At 43.1% G+C, this 22,548-nt stretch overlaps 1 protein-coding gene across 1 annotated transcript in view; it reads left to right on the plus strand.

The window, feature by feature from the left end:
• Positions 1–22,548, plus strand: part of PTGFRN (prostaglandin F2 receptor inhibitor) — a gene marked incomplete at both ends in the record, with an annotated part of 68,324 nt that overhangs the window by 36,328 nt on the left and 9,448 nt on the right. Inside the window, 2 exons of the mRNA XM_082488777.1 lie at positions 4,106–4,531; positions 12,427–12,846. Of these exons, the coding sequence (XP_082344903.1) occupies positions 4,106–4,531; positions 12,427–12,846 (846 nt within the window). The remainder of the gene's footprint in view (positions 1–4,105; positions 4,532–12,426; positions 12,847–22,548) is intronic.

Genomic DNA, 22,548 nt, shown 5'->3' on the forward strand with positions numbered 1-22,548 from the left:
AAGCCTGCCTTGTTTTCCAGGGGCTGAAACTGCTTCTATTGTTGTGTTGTCCCCTTTTGCCTCCCTTGTACCATTAGCAGAGCTCTGACCCAGCAACAGGCATTCTCTCTGAGCTCTGAACACAGTGATATTAGATGCTTCCCCTGATTTTTGAGTCATATACCATAAAAATTATTTATAGTGGGAACTTCATAATGAACACTAATAGCTTTCAAAGTTGTTGGAGTATTGTATTGTTTTTTTAATCACTAGAGAGACACCACATCCTACTGATGGATTTAGAATGAAACATGACTTTATACTGCTTTATTCTCCTCCTTCAACACACAAGTCCATTTTACAAGACCATGTCACATAGCTGTTGAGTAGTATGACTGAGAGAGACCTAGCTTGTGGCTACCAATGTTAGCTGTGTTGATTAGCACAGTCGCCACTAAAGTAGGTTTTCATGCAGTATTTAACACCCCACTCAATGTGGTGCAGTTTCAATCATTCAGTCCTAGAGATGAGTAGCTTTTTAGCCGTTTGGACAAGAAAAGGATTATTTGTGCACTTGAAGTTATGGCTTCCATATGGTACTGCTGCATTTCTGCAGCAAGCTTTTTTAATTCATCAGTGGGAGGAAAAAAATTCAGAAACTTGGTGATCTCTTTATTCTCCTCTTCCTTTATCCCCCAGTTGTACTTGGTGGTTTTTCCTTCTTACAGCTCTAATACCATCAATGTCCACATTATTTTGCAAGGGGCTGGTTGGAGGCAGCTGTGTTTAACAGTTGTTCATTTAAAACTTGTTGTCTGAATGAGGAACAGAAGCTGTAGGTAAGAGATTCAACAGGCTTATCTGATCTACCTGGCCTACAAGAGCAGGCTGACAGTATCTTTCCCTACACCAACAACAGACAAATCTGTTTTGGACATCCACTGTCTCATGCATGCTGCAGATTGTAAAGCTTTTGCTTTGCATTATCCCAGCTGTATTCTTAAGCTTTGGAGAGCTTTCCTTATGCAAATATCCTTAGAAGTAAAATTACTTGGGAGAAACACTAAAAATGAAACTCCAACAAAACTTCTAAAAAGCCTGTCGATTTAGGAGTAGGTCTAGGTATGTCAGCCTACCCATCCTGTCCCCTAGTTTAATCTTGGAGAGAATAGCTTCAATTTAGAAACAGTGAAACTCGGGATGATGTTGCAGGTAAGGTATGTGCACCTTCTAAAATTCACAAAGTATGGTTGTGTTGGAAGCATGAATGAACCTAGTTGGTGAGGCTGGGGGCGAACTGGTTGAGTTGTAGTAGTTTGAGCTGTAGTGTTCCCAGTTTTGACTGGATGCAAGTATCCAGGCCTAAACCCCCTCAATGTACCCGTTCAGAGCCTCTTGTTATCAGAAATTGGTGGTACTGTCCAGTTACAAGGGAGAGCTCCTTCAACATGAAAGTACTGAATGAGGGCAGCATATGAGAGCCCACTCTGAAGCCTGGTTTTCAGAAATAAATAGCTGTGTCAAAAGGTTAAATCTTGGTGACAATGACTTAAAATTTTGCATTTTAGCATTGTACAGAGCAGTTGAGCTGTGGCTGTTTCCAAGTACACTTATAATGTGTGCTAGAAGTGCACAAGTGATGAATGTCTTAATTTCCTGTCCTCATTCAGACATTCAAATTGCACATTCAATTAGTGAGCATTCCCTTCTTCCCCCACTTGGGTCCATGTGCACGCATGCACACATATTCATGCGTGCACAGGTGCACTGCATGCTCATGTACTCACTCATAGTGCCTGTACCTGTAGAACTATTCCATATTCTTTCCATTCCAATTTGGCATTATTTGGGAACAGGAGAGAATAAAATATGCTCTTCAGCAGATGTGTCGTTGCTAGGGCAAGGGAAAGTAGAATAAATTTTCAGCATTTGAGGTTTTCAACTGCATCCAGAATTCACCAACTCCTTAATGGAAGTTAAGAGCTGCTGGAGTATTAAGTCATTGAACTGTCAGTGAGGCTGTTCTTTGACAGCTGACAGAGTGGAGGAATGAGGTTTATCCAGCCAGCCTTTTATTCTTTCTAAATCCTCTGTTTAAGTGTCTGTCAGGGTGAAGCGCCCATATGGAGTGGTGCTGTCAAAGCCAAAACTCTTCTTAGCGGTCCTTCCCCTGCCCGCAAATAAAACAAACCTAAGCAGTTATCTAAGAACTCAAGTTTCTTGCAGCTTTCTCCTTCGTGCATTACTGTCTAGAGAAGAACTTCTGCTTTCATAGTGTTTGTTACTGTGAAAATATTAATTGGTCTTGAATTACTTCTATTTTTTGGGGGAAGGGAAGATGATGGGAATGATAAGAAAATTGCAAAGCAAGAGCAGTATATCATGAGGCCCTGGAGAAGACTAGGCTTTTGTGAAGCCTTTTGAGACAGGAAGAGAGTAGTGTAACTGTAGGATCTATGGGGACTTATACCAAAAGTGGGTTTAGGCCACTGTTAATAATCTCTGCCTTGGTTGAAGCAGAGGAAATCTGTTCGTTTTCTTTTTATTTTGCCTTACTTACACTGAAAATGTGCACTTATGTTCACTGGTAATAGGTACTACTGACTTAGGTAAACAGTACTTCTATGATTGTGCATTACCTAACTCACCATCAGTATCACTAGATACTCTAGTGTCTGGTGTGTATTAATGCCCTTGTTCTTGCTAGATGCAAGGACACTGCATGCATAATACTTAATGTTGAGAGATCTTTTCTGCAAGCTGATATAGCAGCAGCTAGCTTGCTTAATACAATTGTTTTTATCCTTTGCATCTGAAGTCCAAAACTGCATGCGCACACAGTTTGCGCAGCAGTTCTATTAAGATGCTTTATTATCTTGGCTTATTGGTGAGCTAAGCCTAAGTTTTAGCCTTGGATTGCCTTCTCTGTCCCAATTATAGCTTCGGTTAATTGTTTCTAGGAGGGCAAAATGCCAAATAAAACATAAAGCAAGTAATAAATATAGAGTGCTGAATACACTTACAATGTAAAAGCCATGTGATGAGTATTGGCTGAACAGCTGGAAAGCTAATCTTTTTTCTGAATTATAGTAGACTGCAAGACAGAAAAATATTCTAACACTAGTAAATAAATATGCATTTCCTCTGTGGTGTGAGGTTCTTTCTGTAATCTTTTTCCTTTACTATCTCTGTAGTCTGGGAGAAAATAGTCATGCGGCTGCCTTATCGCTTTTAGGCTTTGGACAGCCAGCTATTTCAGATTTAAATACAACAGCCCCATTCTTAACCCATGATTTTCAGGCACTCCTTTTCAAGCTTGAGGTATTCCAGCGTCATAGCCATACACCATGTACTTCTCTCTTCAGACCATAAAGCTCTTTTGATCTACATATCTTCGACTCTTAATCTACTTAGTATTTAGTATGTTGCCTGCTGAAATTTACTGTGCACTGTTGTTGGTGCTGCCTGTGGCCAGTGCCAATGGTGGTACCCATGCCCCCTGGTTTTGATGTGTGGGTGGGGGAGGTGTTTGGGTTTTGGGTTGTTTTTTTTTTAATATTCTTAAACTCTATTGTAGAGACGTGATGGGATGGTTAAGTGTCAAAAAGAAGGCATTTCAGGATGAGAAATGGCCTTTTACCCTGGAGAGGAATTAGGGAAATAGGATGTCTCTGGTCAGTTCAAAGCTAGAGAATAACCAGTCTCCTGTTGCTGCAGGCTGCTCCAGGCATTTGAACAGGTGCAAAAGGTGACTGACTGGGCTGGAACTGAACCCACATGGTGGGTTCTTGGGGCCAGGCCTAAAGAATGGAATGATTTTCCTCGATAAGTTCTCTTAGTCCTGATTTTTCTGAAATGGCCTGACTAGACCTACGAAACGAAAAGTCTTGTTTGGAAATGCAGACCTAGGGGTATTTGTCAGACTGGTGCAAGTCTGAGAGCTGGAGTCCGAGTTCCCAGTCCCCAGGTCTTGTAAGAAAAATGCATATTCTGGCACTTGGCTTCTAGCTCGGGTGCTTTTACAGACTGGATGTTAGAAGTTAGCCGTATCTCTGAATACTCTCTGGCACTTCCTCCTTTCTGCTTGTAATTCTAACCTCTTTCTTCTGGGTTTCCTCTCCTGCAGAGCCAGACTACGAGGTGTTCCTGAATGCCTCTAAGGCACCCAAATTTTCAGATGACCCCACAGAGCTCAACTGCAGGATCACAAATGCACAGGACACTGAAGCAAACATCCGCTTCACAGTTTCCTGGTACTACAGGCAGCGCCTGCGCAGTGACGATGTGGTGGCAGAGGAACTCCTGGCCACGATGGATGCAGACTGGACTCTGCTGCTTGGGGACAGGAGCAGAGAGCGGACTCAGAATGGGGAAATAATCTTCTCTAAAAAGGCTGTTGACACCTTCAGTTTACGAATCCAGTGGACTTCAGAAAGTGACAGAGGGGATTATTTCTGTGTCATTTCTGCATGGAGTAGGCACCGCAACAACAGCTGGGTGAAGAGCAAAGATGTGACTTCTGCATCTGTCAGCATTTTCTGGGCTACACAAGGTAGGAACCTTGCACCTATTTGCTGAAAGATCTGGATAGCTGCGATAGTTTTCTCTTGAGTAGGCCCATGGGCCAGAAGGCCTGCTAATAGGCTTTGGAAATGGGGTTTTGTGTTATGAAGAGGACAAACACTGTTGCTTTGTGTAAAGGCCTCTTTTGTTTGTGGAGGGAAGTAACTACTTAACAGCACTCACCAGATTTATGCAACAGTTTGGAGTGTAAGTACAAACCAGAGATATGTCAATCAAATTGTGCTGAGACTTCGAGGAGCTGGGCTGTCATTGTGGCAGGGGTGGCATCCAGCAGTGATAGGGTCATTGCCCCCTTTTGTGACTCAGAGTATTTTGGTCTCTCTGGTATGCATCTTGCTGCTAGCAACAGTGTTGTCTTGAGGTGAAAAGAGGAATGTCACTCACTTTGTCTTCTCTATCTGCCAGTTTGAGAGTTGTTTTTTCTCTCTCATACAAGCCCACGTTTAGAAGGCACTTCTGAGGAAGTTTGTGGGCATAGTAGTACCAGAGTATAAAAAAAAAGTGGGTGGCAAAGCAAAGTCATTCAGTGATTTGCCTGGATCTGGGCCTTTTTTAGGCGGAAGTGAAGAAGCTCTGGTCAGTATTTAAACTGGCTCTGGAAACACTTCTTAGAAGCTAAATAGTTACCTGAATCACTTAACGCTGATTTAAAATGGGTATATGAATCCTGTTAAGTCCTGTAGAGTGATACTGTTTCGGCTTAGGCATGAGGTCATGCAAGAGGGTCTGCTGGATAGGGACAGAAGGAATAGGATAACCTAGGATGTAACATCTTTGGCAAAAATCTATACTTAGCAGCTAAGTGGCATTTCTCCTGATAGATTTGTTTAACAGTGTAGCTCAGGCAGTCACAGGCAAAGAACTGTATTTCAGAGGCAAGTAGTTTGAAATCAGTTTAAAGTTGTTTAGAGACAGTCCCTAAACAGCAAATTGGGGAGCTTCTGCTGTGATTCTGCTTCAGTGGAGAGAGAAACGGTGGGCTGCTTGCTCAGTACTCCCTTCGTCCCCAAACTAAGCATGGTCCGTGAAAGGTCATTTTTTTTCACTGAAGCTGGCTTCTCCAGCAGGAGTGAGATCTCTCACTAAAGCTGAATGCTGGTCACAATTAGTTCAGTTGTTATGCCACAACACGAGTGTGTGTATGTGCATGCATGTGTAATGGATCATTGCCTTCGGAGCAGCTATAGAGACACCAGCTGGAGTTGAAATGTCACAGCCTGTGTTGACATTTCTGAGGGAAAACAAATTGTGACAGGTGTGAATATTCCCTTGTTTCTGGTTTTATTCCAAAAACTCTGCTAATTTTGCAACACAAATGTAAATGTTATAGTCCCTATGTTGAAAAGTACATTTTGTTGGCAAAACTTGGAGTTGGGAGATTTATGATGTGAAAGTGAGGTCTCCTACAAACACCTTCTTCTCCTGAAAAAGCACGTTATATGTATATGAGGAGGGGAGGCAATATATAGGTTTGATTTCCCTTTCTTCCCTTCTACCCCTCACGTGCTCCAGCTCTTTCAGCAGTTTAGTCCCAGCTGCCTTTCTCTGTGTGCCCTGTCCCCTGCCATATCCTGTTTGTGTGAGCTTCAGACTCGGCTGTGAGCCCACTGCTGTAGCCAGCAACTATGAAGGAGTTAATCTGATGCTGCCTCTGCTCTCTGTTGTTTTGACAAGTATCTCTGGTGATTTGAGTCCCTAACTGCTCCCAGTGCTTATAAAAGCAAGCAGCCAGGCTCCCACGTGTTTGCCTAAGGAGAGAACAGAAATTTGCCTCTTCTTGGATAGCTTGTGCCTACACAGAGGCTTTTCTTCCAACTATTTTTTTCCGACTATTTAATTACTTGCATCGTCTGTGTTAAGAGCAGTGCTTGGGGGGAGAACTTTGGAGAAATCCCACTTTGGAAAAGGTTGTTCTGAGTTTTTGAGAAAGGATAAATGGTTTTATGTTGTGTCTAGGTCAGTCAGCACAGAGGGGTGTTCAGGATAAGGAAGCCTTTGCTCAAAATGTAAACATAATGTGAAGATGTCCAAGTCCTTTTTGTGTGTTGTATAATAAGTTGTATGTTTGCCCATTTTAACTTGAGGTTTTTTATCTTTTTCTCTTTTGTTCTGTTGGGACCAATAATGCTCACATGTCTTTCTGCTTACTCAGCTTTACAAATGCAGCCAGTCGCTATCATAGACCACTGTTATTTTTGACATGGTCTGCCTGATTTGTTTATTCCCCTCTTTCTTCTACCCTCTCCTCCACCAAGGTGACAAAGAAAGCATCTTTATCTCATCTCAAAAATAAAAAGCATCAATTACATTGTTATTTTTTGCTTATTTAGAGTACAAATTCCAATCAGTAAAAAGGGGTAAAGGAGAGGGGATTGAGTGCACCCTCAATAAGTTTGCAGATGACGCTAAGCTCAGCGGGTATATTGATCTGCTTGAGGGTGGGATGGCTCTACAGAGGGATCCGGGCAGGCTGGATCAATGGCTTAGGCCAATGGTATGAGGTTCAACAAGGCCAAGTGCTGGGTCCTGCACTTTGGTCACAACAACCCCATGCAGTGCTTGGGGAAGAGTGGCTGGAAAGCTGCCTGGTGGAAAAGAACCTGGGGGTATTGGTCGACAAGCATCCTGGCTTGTATCAGAAATAGTGTGACCAGCAGGACTGGGGAAGTGATTGTACCTCTGTACTCAGCACTGGTGAGGCTGCACCTCAAATACCGTGTTTTGGGCCCCTCACTACAAGATAGACATTGAGGTGCTGTAGTGTGTCCAGAGAAGGGCAACAAAGCTGGTGAAGGGTCTAGAGAACAAGTCTTATGAGGAGCGGCTGAGGGAACTGGGATTATTTAGCCTGCAGAAAAGGAGGCTGAGGGGAGACCTTATTGCCCTCTCCAACTATCTGAAAGGAGGCTGTAGCAAGGTGCGGGTGGGTCTCTTCTCCCATGTAACAGGTGATAGGACAAGAGGAAATGGCCTCAAGTTGCACCAGGGGAGACTTAGGATGGATATTGGGAAACTTTCTTTGCTGAAGGGGTTGTCATGCATGGGAACAGGCTTCCCAGGGAAGTGGTTGAGTTGCCATCCCTGGAATTATTTAAAAGACATGTAGATGTGGAGCTGAAGGACATGGTTTAGTGGTAACTTGGCAGTGCTAGGTTAACGGTTGGACTTGATGATCTTAAAGGTCTTCCAACCAAAACGATTCTATGATTCTAAGGGGGGAAACCCTTTTTGACTGGCTCTGTACATGATTTTCAACCCAGAAAAAAGTTTGATAGTTTAGAAGACAATTTTATTTATTAATTTGAGTGCGAGTACTGCCTGAATTTAAAACACAATTGCTGTTTGCAGTGGAATGCAGAATTGGTGCTTGTTTCCTAAACCAGCATTGTCAACTTTGGATCTGCATGGAATTCTTTGTGAAAGAGAACATTATCTTTTAATTGCAATTCCAAATCCCAAAGGTACTGTGATTTGGGGTTTTGTTAATACTTCTGTCTTTAATTTACAAAATAATTGTATTTGACATAATGTTACTTGTCCTAAATGCTTACCCAGGCCCTCCCATCACATTTAATTGGGAGCAAGGGCATCTTAATCTTTCAGGAAGTCCTGTGAATAGAGACAGGTGATACTTCTGCCACCCACTTGTCTTTACCATTGCTGGTGTATAATAGACACTGCATACTACTGATGTGCAGTTCCTCCTGAGCAAAGAAATTCCCCTACCTATGGCACTAAGCTGCCAGGTGTATGTGCCAGTTCAGATATAGGAACAAGAAATTGTGTTAAGTGTACGCGTGCCAGTCACGGATGGCTGGGCTCCTCATGCCCATCACTGCGTGAGGGTGAAGTGTTTGTGCTCTTTGCTTGGCAGGGGAGCAGGCTGATGAGGTTGGTCTAGTTGTGTGTGTGTGCATGCAGCAGTGGGGAGAGCCATTGTGTTGTATATACACGTGTCAGGCTGTGGTGCAGGCCTTCGTATGCCTTCTGTATTATCAGAGCTGCTGGGGCTCCAATTGTACCTCAGGGTGTTGTATAGTCTCCTTCTCCTACGAAGGCGGAACTGTCATTACCTTAATGTCTGTTGTATTCCCTGTACATGCAATCTAGCTAGTGCACTGGGGGATGAAGAAGCCTTTATGAATATTGAGTTGGCGTTACTTGAGGCTGCTGATGTTAGGCTCCGAGATTGCTGTTAGCCATGGCCGTTGTGCTGCTTTTCAGACTGGAGTCAGTGGAGTGCAGGGAAGGTGTTTGCCGTTTCCTAAGGTCTCCTTACCCTTGTAGCTGTTAGGTTTCTCTAGCAATTTGACGGCTTAGATTAGGTCAAAACTCTTTCTGGTCACTACCCAGGAAGTACTCTTGAATCTGAGCATGCAGTTTGTGGTAGAGAGCAAGGGAATTATAGTGTGGCTTAATCACTTGGAGTGACCAGTGATGGAAGGCAGAGGCATGCACTGTCAGGCTCCAAAGTACAGTTTATTACTCAAATTTTATCTGAATTGTTTGGCTAAGATTTCTTCTGCTGCTAGCCCTCTGTCTTGGACTAGCGCCCAAACTGGTTATAAGCTTTGGGTATGGTTTACTTAGGATCTCTTCCCCCTACTGTTTTCCAACATAAACTCTGCTGACTGCGGCCTCCTGTATATGACTGACCAGGGTGTGTTTTATCATGCTTTTCATTCATGGAACTTTACAAGAAGGAGGTGAGACTCTGCATGGAATTGCAAGGTGTGTGTGTGGAGTGGCAAGCATGCAGGGTAGTGGTCAAGACACAGACATTCCCTCCTTGGCAATTCTTGGAAGATTAGAAATGAGATCTGAGGATGCAGTTCTTGGAAGAAAATGTTCTTTGACCTCTCTGACCCATCTTATGCTCCAAGATCTGATGAGTAGTTCCTGTTAACATAGGAAACATGAAGAAACTTTCCTTTCAGACTTAACTTTTCTTGCAGATTACTTTTATTTCTAACCTAAGTGCCAAATCTTTGGTTTCTCTTCTTTCCCATAATGTGCACTGTTACACACAGAGACAACTACATGCTTTTCTAGGTGGGGGTGAGGGAGTGCTAATTACATTTCATCTGCTGCTACTGAACGAGAACAATTTTGGCACAGAACCGTACTGTTAAGAATGGTGATCCAGGCATTTCTAGTTGATGGGATATAGGGCTTTGTTTGTTTGTTTTACTTTATTACATATGCAGTTCTCTAATATTATTACAGATCCAGAAATGGTCCTTTGATTGTTTTTTACTTTCTTGATTCAAGAAACATTCAGCACCTGTATGTGCTGTTTTTTGCATCCCTTTGTCTTTTCTGGTCTGCATTTCTTATAGCCTCACATAAAAAGAGGAGGTGCCTCTGGATTCATCCAACCTAAGGAATTTTTGATTTTTAAAAGGTAGAAAAGGATGTTCATAAGAATATGTCTCCCAGTTCTCTGTTCAGCATCCTGATTTCTAATCCTTTTGAATTCTACCGGTGTTCTCCAGCTGCATCTCTGTGCCTCAGATGTTTTCTTTCACCAACTCTACTGATGGCATTTCTGCTGCTGTCCCATGCTACCACCACTCCTGTCTCCTTTTCATTGGCAAAAATAATTGGTAGAAGCAGCATTTTCTGCTACCCTCAAATAGAAAGTCAAGAAAGGATGTTTAAGAACAAAGTTTGCTCTGTCCTTACTGGGGACAAGATACTCCCCTGTGTACTGCTGCCTGACCTGTGGCTCAGGGAATAGTTGAAGTGAGGCATTTGGACCCCACATAGTAGGGAGAGTTGTCTCTCTACATTTGTAGCTGCTCTGATCATGTGAAGGCGTTTGTCTTAAGTAGATGTATGAGACACCAAATGCAAGACCTCTTTGTCAGTGTCTAGGACCCAGTGCTCTGACATGAAGATCAACAGCACAAAGAATGCTTGCATCAGGAGGGATTTTTGCCCAGAGCCCCCTCACAAGGCCTAGAAAGCAGCAAAATGTGACGGAGGAGTATGGCTAGCTGTTTGTGCTTCTGCTTTTGAGACAAAAATATGATTGTCTACTAGGTTCCTAAAACATGTGGCAATATGTGGTCTGTGCTGGGCTCCTAAATGCTGCAACCTTATGAAGAGGGTGATACCAGAATCTCATGGACACAGAATGAGGAAAAAATGGATTTGAAGTCTGGAATCAGATGCATGATGAGTTCTCACACAAGGGACTAGAGAATGACTCTGTGTGTGCACCTTCGATTGTGATTGTACCCTGAGTGCTTAAATGTGCAACTCTTGTGTTCTCACTTGCTTAGCGGGTGGAAATGTTGGGGGGATTGGTGTGGAGTATCAAGTAATTCTGTGCTCAGCTAGACCACTAGAAGCAGCTCAGCCTTCCTCACTCCTGCTGTTTCTTTATATAGCTTTGTACTGTGATCTGCTTTATACAGTACTGATTTAAAGTTGTCATACCAGGTTTCTCATCTTGTGGGCTGTGTTTACTCATTGTGAAAACTGCTGCTCGAAGGCAAAACACTGCAAAATGTAATCTTGACAAGTATCTTGTTGCTCTTGTGGGGAGGGCATAAATAATACTGCATTTAGTTCAGTTTTGGAAATGTGTAACCATCTCACCATTGCTTATTTCCCTTTTCCTGAGAAGTTTCACCTCATATAAAGGTGATCTGTGTGGTGTTTTGGGTTTTTTTGGGGGGTGTTTTTTTTGTTTTTTTTTTTCTTTTTAAGGTGTCTACACCTATTTTTTTTTATAAGGGGGAGAAGGGAGAATATGCTGCAGCAAACTAATTCCAGCAAGTTGGACTGGCTGAATTCTTGCAATACTGCTCCTTTGGGAAGTAGCTGTAAGCTGTGTGTTTTGCCCCAGTACCCCTTCCTTAGGAAGAACCTGAGCATGTGGGATGTCTCATCATCGCAGTGCCAGGAAACTAGCAGCTCCCTTTCTTTTTATCTGCTTCTGATTTCAGTCACTCCTCGTTTTCTCAATTTCTTATTGTGAGCTTGTATTTTTTGTGTCTTGGGGCTGTGCTCCTAGATGTATAATTTTCCCTAACCCTGTAATTAAGGGATTCTTGGGATTGAGGAGCTGGCACACTTGGAGAGTGTTGAAAAAAAAGACAAGGAAACTGAGCAGTAAGTGTTGCTGGCATTCTTGATGCCCAATGGGTTGTTAAGAAACAACAAGACTTCTGGTAGGCTGGTACTAAAGTGAACCATGAGAAGCAAGGGAAAAGAACACAGGTAGGGACAGAGGTATATTGAACTCTTTCAACACAGAGGTGTCTGTATGGGGGTGCTGGGGATGTAGACTTCTTGTGTTACCACCAGTTTTTTTGTCATGCAGTTTCAGCTGATCTTGGGAGTTCAGCTGAATGTGTCTGGATTGCTGTTAGGGTGGATTTTCAAGGGAAATAAAAGAAGCTACACTAAGTGCTGCCAATTCAGTTAGTGGCAGCTTTTGTCACTACTCATGAGTACTTCAGCAGTGAGCAGTGTCCTTGTACCCTGTCTCTGAGGGTGATCTTCCAGATCAAGTGTAAAACTGGGACTCTTGAGTCTTGTCTTACTAATACCTGTACTCTTGAATAAAAAAAGTCCTGGAGGTACTGTCATGCTATTGCCTGTGTATTGCATTAACTGTTCAGTGTTTGGTGTTCGTTTGAATTCTTGCATCTTGACCCAAACTGCTGTGTACTGGTGTATGTGTGCTGTTAAGTAGCATTCTGGGATGTCCATATGTGTTTAGATAAATGTGCTGGGATTTGTCACTCAAAAACAAGTACTTGGTTTATCTTCTAGATTGAAAGGTGCTGCAGAAATATCTGCGCCTATTTATTAACCCCTCTCTTGCTGCTTATTTCCTTCCCTCTTCAGATTACACGCTTACAGTGGAGGCAGTGAAATTGAAGCCATTCTTTGTAGCAGGCCACACTTTTGAGATGACATGCAAAGTGTCTTCGAAAAACATCAAGACGCCACGCTATTCTGTCCTCATTACAGCTGAGAAGCCACTTACAGATCAGTCGAATCCCAATGGAACCACTCGTATAATCTCATTGAACCAGGATTCAGTAGTGCGTCTGGAAGACTGGACGGACCAGACTCGTGTGGACGGCGTGGTTCTGGAGAAGGTCCAAGAGAATGAGTTCCGCTACAGGATGTATCAGACTCAGATTTCTGATGCTGGGCTGTATCGCTGCGTGGTGACTGCCTGGTCTCCAGGTGGTGGTGGCATGTGGCGTGAAGCAGTGAATGGCTTATCCAACCCTATCCAGATAGACTTCCAGACGTCAGGTTGGTATAGAATCTGGCAGCTGTGTGTCTAAGCCAGAAAAGGAGATGGCTCTTTGATGCTTTCCAGTGGTTTCTCTGTCTCTGGGAAATACATACTCTTTGGAACATGGAAGGAGTCTCCAAATGGTATGATGGCTTAGAGCTTTGCATGTCTCCTTTGGTGGTACTTGTGCCCTTTGTGCTATTGACTGTTTATAGAAAGATGTTTAATGAATTGGCTGTAATCATAGCCTCTGGGTTTTTCTTTACTAATGCAGCTTTTATGGTCCTGCAGGCTCAGAGCTGGTTCTCAGTATGGAATAACTGCTGCCACATTTGCTAGCTTTATCACTGGACTGATGTTAGGTAGCGACTGCTCTAGAAGAATGTTAATATAAACTGGATTTCTGTACCCAAGCAGACTTGATTAGCATACCATTACATTGCATGAGCACACCTTCCTGTTGATGTAATTGCAGAAAATGTCAATGCAATGGTAACATTTCAGCAATCTCAGCAAGCGTATCATGTCACTGGAAGACCTTAGAGGCCCCTTATGGCTGGACTACAAAGCTCCACAAACTGGGATGAGTTTTAGTACCCAGAAGTGCATCCTCTTTCCCACATCCTTGCTGAAACCCTTACCTTCAGCTGTAGCATAGCCTGCCTCTTGAGATTTTTCTGGAGAAGTGTGCTTGTCATGGTATATTGTTGGGGGAGGTGGGGGGAACAACACACACAGCATTGGTTTGGATCATCAGAGATGCATGTTAACCCTGCCTTCCTATCATGATGTGTTGAGTGGGAAGTGCCACGGAGTTGTTTTTATAACAGTGGGGCACTTATGACTGAGAGGCTCGTCTCATGATTTGATAAACCAAGATGTTCACTTCTTGAGCAGTTTTGAAGAGCTCTTGATGTAGCCCGAGGGTTCATCCTATGTTGGAGCTCTCTAGTTAGCTGCTCTATCTTAAACCTTCTGCACTCCCCTATTCCTGTTCACAAACACAGCTTGGGAGAAGGTCTCTCCTCACATCCATTGTTCTTCATGTGAGTTATTCTGCTTATAATAGGCTGTAGGGTTTTCAGAAGATGTGTCTGTGACTAGACAAGAGCGGCCTGACGTCTGGTTGCATACATAACTAAGGTAATTGTTCTCTATGAGGTAATTTCTAAAAATTGAACTTCCTTATACTAGGCACACTGGGAAAAGGGCAAGGGCTGAGCATGGGGGAACAGCCTTGCAATGAGGACATCACTTTGTAAGAAGCTTTGAAATGTAGCATCCTGATACAAACTCTAATGAAGATGCAGCCTGACCTAAGCTGGCCAGAGAGAGGACATTGACTCAGCTCAATGCTTCTTTCAGTTCTAGGTAATTGCTTGTTGGTTTTTTGTTTAGTTTTATGGTAAGTTACTGCTCTGAAAATAATCTGTTAGTTGCCTGTGTTCAAAATGGCTCTTAGAGCAGCACTGTCACAGCTGAATATTGCTGTAGATTTGTTGTCTTCTCCAGGTGGTATAATGGGCTATAGTTTTAGCCTTATTACTCTTGATACCTGGGTCAGAGAGAGTGGGAGAGCAGCATTTGCAAAGGGGTGATGCAACCAGCAAGAATGAAATCTATCTCAAGCCCCACCCCTCCAAGCTCTTACATGGAGGCTTTCCTGCACCGCAGAGGAGGTTGGTGACCCTTCCAACATTGCTTGCATTATGTCACTTTGAACTCCCATTCAAAAAGTTTGGCGGGATGCTATTCATATCCATGGTTCAGAGGGAAACCTGCGAGCTATGCAAGGGAGGGAAGTGTGCATGTTGCAGTCTTGACTCTTTGCTATCACTCTACTCCCAGCCTCTTCACCCAGATCGGATTTCTGGCGCATGGAGCGAAGAAAGGGAGGCAGCCTGTAGCACTGCCCTGGGAATGTGTGAATTCCAGTAGCAGGGCTGGAGCAGGGGGAGGGATGGTCCTGAAGCCCTGTCAGCCTTTCATTCTTTACAAAAGAACGAAGAGAGAAATGAGATCCCAGGCACAATTTACAAGAGAGCTATTTCCCAAAATAATCTTGGCATGTACTAAAATCTGGCTTGAAATACCTTCCTTTCTTCAGTTGATCGATGAACTTTGTGTCCTTCAGTTGTTCCTTGGATATCCTTGCTGGACATTCATCTCTGGGCATGATGACACGTGATGAACAGAGTTAGAATGGACTAACTGTGGAATTATTATTTGGAAGACAGAAGATGTTTTGTAGGTGTGTTACTTTGCTTTTCTTTTCTGAGGTGTATTGTCTTTGATGCAAACTGTGACTGAGTCAGGGAGCTGGAGGTAATGGCAAAGTTGTGGAGCAGCTATAAAAGCACAGCTCAGATATCACACCCTTGTCTTGCATCCTGTGGTACAGGCAGCTGTCAAACTTGTTCTTCAGATAAAGAAGTTGGTGCCAGATTTTCCCTAGTGGTAATGGTGGAATGGTGAAAGGCAGAACTGCTGAAGTAGCTAATGGTATCTAGGGAGAATGAGAGGCTCCCCAGAATTGGAGGGAAGATACTAACAGTAAAGCATCAGAAAAAAGAGGGGCATGCAGCTCTCCAGGCAACTGTAAAAGCTGGGAAGCACCACTCCGCTAAATCCTGAGTTAAAGGGAGGGTGGGGTGTGATGAGTAGTTTATGAGTGTGTTTGTCGCTGATAGTCAAACTGTTAATGACTCAATTGCACTAACTTCTGGGGTTCTCAGTGTTACAGAAGGACATTTTAACTGTGACTGTTGGAGCAGTTATAATAAGGCAGTATAATTTTAAAAAATAGAAGGTATTCCAGCCTCCTTCCTACTTTAAAGGCTTGGAATTTGACAGCATTTTTCAGCTTGCACTATGAGGGATGAGGTGGGGAGGTGATCAATATGAAAGCAGCATTTTCAGCAGAAGGAAGCCCTTAAAGGGTTTTACATGAAGCTTTTAGTGGTAGGAGGAATTTCTTTCTCAATTGTTTTTATTGATTCCCCTTTGATAGGAGGTGGGGAGACTTGCTAGGATTGGAAATCCTTTCCTCCAGTTTGACATCCTCCCAGATCTCTCTGAGTTGAGTTGATGTTTCACGGAGGGTTTTTTAGTGTGCATACACATTGTGCAATGTGATCTGTCTGAATGGCAGGAGGCCTGTAAGGTTTTTATATATGAGCTGGGGACTGTGCACATGAAACTTCAGTGTTTCCTGCCACAATAGGCTTGAAATGTGGCAGTGCTCTGAAATGTTTTTCCATGAACATCTGTGGAAAATGTCTTGCTCAGATTCTTTCCATTCAAGGCAGAACTTGCTGGCTGCAAGCAGAGACCTCTCTTCTTTCTCCACTTGCTGTTGCAGAGGGACGTATTTATTCCATTTGGTTAATGATCTGAAATGTTAATGTAAAGGCATTTGTTTGAAACTTCCTGAACTAAAAATGAAATGTGGATTTTGTGGAATATATAAACTGGAAGTAGGGGGTGAGGGTGACGGTGAGAAGCCTAGTGTAGGTCATCAGTTTTCAAATATTCAATCAATGGCAGATTGTTCTGTGCTGGATATATTTTAAGACCAGAGAGGATCTTGTGAATCCTCTGGTCTGGCCTTATGAATAACATGAATCACTAGACTAATGTCATAAAATGAACGGCTGCTGTATGTCCAGTAGCTGTAAGCAAACTAAACTTATTTGAGGGGGCGAAGGGAAGCTGTTCCGTATGAAGACTTTAATATTCTTCAGTGTTTCTTTTTGGTTTTCCCAGTCTAGAACAGAAGTTCTGCCATCTTTTTCAAAGGTTTCCCAGCAATGCAAGGGAAAAGAGCAGCTGCCAGTGCTAGTCTTGAAGTTTTCTCTTAATTTCATTGCATCATTTCTGCTGAAACTTAAATACCATTCTCTCTCCTCCTGAGCTACTGGATGGTGTATGTGTATATAGCCTTTTTTCAGCCTGGAACACATCTGTCTTCTGTTCCTTGCTGTTCACTTTCTGAAGCCAGTGTATCAAAATAGCTTCCTGTGAGACTTGTGAACCGTACCCATCCAACCTGAAATCTTTCACTTGTGTTCTGGTAACTTGGAGGTGTTGCTTCAGTGGCAATGCCTTTGCACTGCAAGGGCTGGGCAGCAGATGAGAGGCAGCACATCATTTTTTCATTCTCCCTTTTGCCTGCAGCTTTAGCCAAGCTGGCCAGAAAAGGTGGGAGTCAAATAGCTGGGAACTTGCTTGAGATCAGAGTGCTTACCTGATGCAGATCTGGGTAGCAGTATCTAGTTCAAATGGCTACAGCTAGCCTTCAGCTGTTTTGTTTTTTTTCTTTTTTAATGCCAGGGCACCTGGTCTCTGTGAAATCCACCTGGTTTATCCTGGCATCATAAATTATTCTTTAATTTTCTATCTCTTTTACCCTGAACCTGGCAACCCAAGTTAGTGTTTAGAGTGTTTTTGCCAGCTATATACTCACAGGGATTTCCACAGAAGTGACTTACTTTCTTTTCCCTTGAGGGAAGCAGGGAGAAGGAAGCTTTTAATCTCATATTGAGAAATATGTTATGAGAGAGAACCATTTGGAGCTTTGCTGTGCTCTGAGCTGGCTTCCCTCTGTGCCATTCAGCAGAGGGCAGAAAGCTCTGGAGAGGCAAAAATAAAAGAGAACTAAAGGGAAGCGTCTCGATGAAATCTTCAACTCTGAGCATGTGAGCTCATTGCACAGCAATGTATTATCATTCGCTTTGGAAGAAGCTGAGATAAACTGAGAGCTGCTGAAATATGAGCTGAGTATTGATGTTCAACTTGCAATTAAAATGAAATAATGCCCTGCAATGACCCCGAGAGATACTCAGTTTCAAGAAAGAAGACTAGAGAGATTCTTAAAGGAAAGAAACCTTAATCATGGAAGTGAATGAAGAGCAGTACAGCAGAATCTCTTTGGCATGAAAGGCTGGTATTTTCCAGACACTGTTAATGGGCAGGAACGTGCTTTGTCATTGTGTGCCTTTGTGCCTGAGTGCATTAATTTGTAGCTGGAAGTAGAAACCACAGACTAAACTACTGGGGGCTTCTTCCAGTAACAGGTATTATGTTAGAGCCGGCTTTGGGTAACACTTAGGGAACAGCTTCATGAAGAAGCAGCGAGAGGGCAGGGGGCTGGAATAGTGTGGGTGAAGGAGCTCATTATCTGGAGAAAGGCAGGTCATGGGATTCTCGGTTCAAGAGTGAATGATTTGGTGCCAGGGCAGATATGAGTAATATTTTGGAAGACTTGTGGGTTGCATCAGTTTTTTTTTCCCCATTGTGGTCTGTGGTGCTGGCTGACTGCAAGTAGGGAAGCTGCATGCAGTGTTGAGGCCTCCCTGCTGAGCAATGGACTAGGCGCAGGCTTCTTGGGTGGAATCACCTGCTCTGGGTCTCTGTTGTCAGTCAGGTTGCTTGACCTTTCTCTGCTCTACTTTACTTGTCTGGGAAAGAAAGGTAACTGATGTCTGTGGGGAGACTATACCTTATTTTTGCAGAGAAGTACTGGCTAAAATGTTATAGAAAAGGCCAAAATGTCACCTAGGTAATTATGATCTCTTCTGTTGTAAATCTAGATGTTACCTGGCTCTTGGTTATTCTTCTTCCTTTTCCTCATCTTTTTCTTTCAGATTTAAGGTGTTTGGATTACTGAACAGGGAAGGAAATCAGGGAGAATAGGGTGTCATCAGGTAAATAGGGCTCAGGATATTTTATTTTCTTCCAACATGTAAATCTTTAAGCTAAATAAATTAACTCAATAAACTTAAACTCCTCCTTTCCACCCTGCAGCCTGTTCAGTGTGGATGTAATTGAGCACAAAGTAGTAAACCAAGTTTGGAGCAGTTTTTATAAACACTTTTTCCTTTCATTTACATATGTGGAAAAATTTGCAATACACTTTTTAGCTGAAAACTGTATCACTATAGGATTTGGATCCCGGAGTTTCCCTCCTGGGTTGCATGAAATCAATGACACCCTATTCTCCCCGATTTCCTTCCCTGCTCATTGCTTTTTTATTCCTATCTCGACTGCAGATGCTTTTTAATATAAAATTGTTATTACTTTATTAAAGAAGAAAACTTCTTTTAGGGGTTGTATCTAAGCTTACATACGGCTTTAATGTAGTGAGTAACAGATTTTTGGCTTAGTTCAAATCAAAGATCTCAGCAGAAGATGGCAATTTGGGGGAAGATTGATGGTTAGCTCTTAGAATTGGGAATGCTGGTTTGTTTTGTAAATCTGTGCTCTTTAGTTTCCAAATTAGCTGAGGGAATGACACATCTTCAAACCTGAAGTTATTAAAATCCAATTATTTCTCAGCTTTCGAACGCCTGAGCAACTTTCCTACACTTGTTCTTGATGAGCTTTACAGGTCATGCTTGATCTGTCAACCCTGCGATTGAAACTAAATTCTGGTTTGTTTATTCTCCCAAGTGACCAGTAGGTGCCAATAACAGTATTTCAGACTGTGGCAAGGTGAACAAAGCCACATCATCTGTTATCTGTAGAGTTCTATTTTTCTCAGTGTTAGTGTAGCGTGAACTCAGATCTCATCGAAGGAGAGAGGTTCATGTCACCTCCCCAACCTTTCCTGTGACACTGCAAGTGCTTGAAAGTGGTGATGCTGAGACCCTGATAGTTGGTGTCATCAATGTTGACTGGGAGTTGCCTGTTACCACATGCAACTGTAAGCTTGGGGTTGAGGTTTGTTTGGGTTTTTTTTTTGTCTTGGAGGGTAAAAACTTAAGAAAAGCAGTTGGGTTTTATGTGCCAAGCACTGCTTGGTGGAGTCTAGATGCAGGGCCTCTTGAATACTGACTGCAGTGTGATGGTAATGGGAGGAGGAAAAAAAAAAAAAAAAAAAAAAAACAACAAAAAACCAAAACCCAAAAAAAAACAACAGGAGCCGCACCTTACAGGAGATATTTGTGGCACATCTGTGACCTCTTGGGAGGTCCTCAGGAGCCTTGAAAATGTGTCTGGAAGCATCTCTTGTTTGCTCTGGTGTTGTTTTTTGCCTAGATGCTTTTCTTGAACCTGCAGTAAAGCAGATGTCCAGTTAGATAAGGTGATAATTTTGTTAGGTAACCCACTAACAAACACTGGTTTGCTGCTGCTTTTGAGGTTGGCATGCAGTTCATTCCTGCTTCTCTCATCCTATTGCCAGACAGGTTCAGCTGAAGCCAGAGTAAATTGTTTAAGCTGGGAACATAAATCGGACAAATTGTAACCAGGTTAAAAGCACTGGTCAGTTGGCTTTCTTAGAATAAAACCAAACAAAAACAAGACCAGAACCCTTCTTTAAAGAAAGAAAGGTGGCATGCAGATGACTTTTATGAGGGTTTGGACCCATGTTGTCAGCTTCTGTGAATCTTTCCCAGACTGTGTAGTGATGACTCAAGTGTACCTTATAGTGGAGGGTAGGGGATTAAATGGTCTTTGTGGTCCAGCTCAGGGATAACGGGTCTCTGTTGAAAACAGCCTCCTGCCTTTTCATGTTTTGTAGTGGGGAAAAAAAAATAATCTATGAAGATGCTTTATTCTGTCCTTTCATGCCTGAGGGCAGCCTGAGGCCCAGGGCATGGGCCATGTGGGCATAAGGCCTGAGATACATCCAAAGAAGAAAGATGCTCATCCTAGGAAGTTGCAACCACACAGTTTTCAAGACTGAACTAAGAAGCTTTCACTGTAACGAAGCTTGCTTAGGTTTAAAAAGGTAAAAAATTGTTTTCCCTCTTCAGCTGGAGAGAGAAGAGCACAATTCCTGACACATCTCTCCACTCTCTGTTGAAATCCAGTTCTTCTAACACAGGACAGTGACTTCTCCCTGGAGGTACAGATGGTAATTTGCAGGAGATGTAGCCTAGTAGGTAAATAATCAAAGGGAAATAACTTGGTGGCTTACCAAGGGGAAGTACAATCGTGACATGACACAGCACATGCTGCCTAGCAGCCTTCTTGCTGCCCAGGAAGCTTTGACTATGTGGGAGGCAGGGTAGAGAAGCGCTTGGTGACCCAGAATTGAAGAGTATGTAGGGAGTGCTGCATTACCATGATACATGGCTTTCCTGGCTGAGTGACCAAACAAACTTAGCTTTTACTCTTGTGATATTCAATGGCCAGGAGTGCTCAGACTCCATTCTGCATTAGTGGTTTGTTGCCGTGCCACAGTCTGAACCCAGTGTCTGTAGAAGGCAGTAGATGCCTGGACTTTCAGCCTACAAATAAGGCCTGAAAAGTCCTTTCTATATACACCCTCTGTCTCTGCTTGTTTACCCTGTCAGGTCAGGGGTAAGGCAGCCTGTCCTTAGCCTGACAAAATTGGGATCATGCAGTTCATCTCCCTTGCTCAGTCACTGCCAGCATCTAGCCAGGACAGAGCCTGTTTGCTGGAATAGAGCATGTCCCATATTCCTGACATGATGTAACCTCACTTGCTGCTGGAATTTAGGATAGACCCCGAGCTGTAGACAATACTGGGATTATTATGGTGCTGTTTTGCCTTCAATCAGTGCAGCAGAGGGTATGTGCTGGGAATTCAGGGATATTCCTGGAAGATTTTGACAGTCTCTTTTGTTTCTGTTGCTGTGGCAGTTCACACATGGCTTGAGACTTTTCTGGTTACAGTTGGCTGGAGTGCCCTGGTCCATGCTGCCTTTAGTCCCCTAGGGCTGCAGCCTGCTCATGAAGTCAAACTCATGAACTTCAAAGCTTTCTGGGTCTCATTTCCTTAAGTATGTTCCAGCATAAGCATGTAGGAGTCTCGGCTGGTAGTCCGTATGTAACCTCTATTGCATCCCTACCACCCTTTTATCCTTGCTTGGTGGGGTAACTTGCAATCTTAATTTTTAATCGAGAGGACTTCTAGTGTCAAAACAGGTACAAACCTCTGGGATCATATGTCTACATACTGCCCTTGTGTACAAAGTACAACTGCTTCTGAGGCAGAGAAGAGGGCTGTAAGAAATTTATTTGTGGTATAACAAAGAGCAGCACACTGTGCCCAGTGAAAACTGGGGGTGGAATTTTGGAGGCCCCAGAACTAATTATTGCATTGTAATTGGAATTCATTTCTTTGTGTGCTGTGTAATCTCTGCTGAGCAAAACAAGCCAGGCCCTTGTAGTCTAGAATAGTTTTAGCAAAAATTATAGCTTTAGCTTCATGGCACATCCAAATTTCTTTCCAGAACCTTAGTTTGGAAGTGATGTGATGTGTGCAGTGTGGTGAGTGATCAACATAGCTTTCCACAGAAACCTGTTGGGAGGGCAAGGGACAAGTGGGTTGTCTTGGTTGATTTCCTTAAATGTTCTCTATCAAAAGCATTGTTTGCCACTGATCTTCAGTGGATTTGAAATTTACAGTTCCTGTATTAAAACAGTAGCACGTAAGAGTGGAGGATGGCAAATGTTCCAACAGCTTTTCATTCGTCCCAAACCATCTTTCTACACTGCTTGTTGCTGCTGCTGTCCCAGAAGGAGCTCATCCGGGTAATGATAGCAGTTAATGGAGTCCAGGGAAGGGTAAAAAGGGTTACTTCTTAATCTGAGTCCCAAGTTCCTTCTTGGGTTCCCTGGCCTCTTCCCCCAGAGCCATCCCAGAGGCCATCATTAGCATCAGCTTTTCTTCCATTTGTGTCCTTTGGCTTGTTTAGTAGAGAAATCACTAAGGGTATTTTGACACATTCTTCAGTTGCTGTCATGTG

This window comes from Vanellus vanellus, assembly GCF_965231255.1.
Source record: "Vanellus vanellus genome assembly, chromosome: 1".
NCBI classification, from domain to species: Eukaryota; Metazoa; Chordata; class Aves; order Charadriiformes; family Charadriidae; genus Vanellus; species Vanellus vanellus.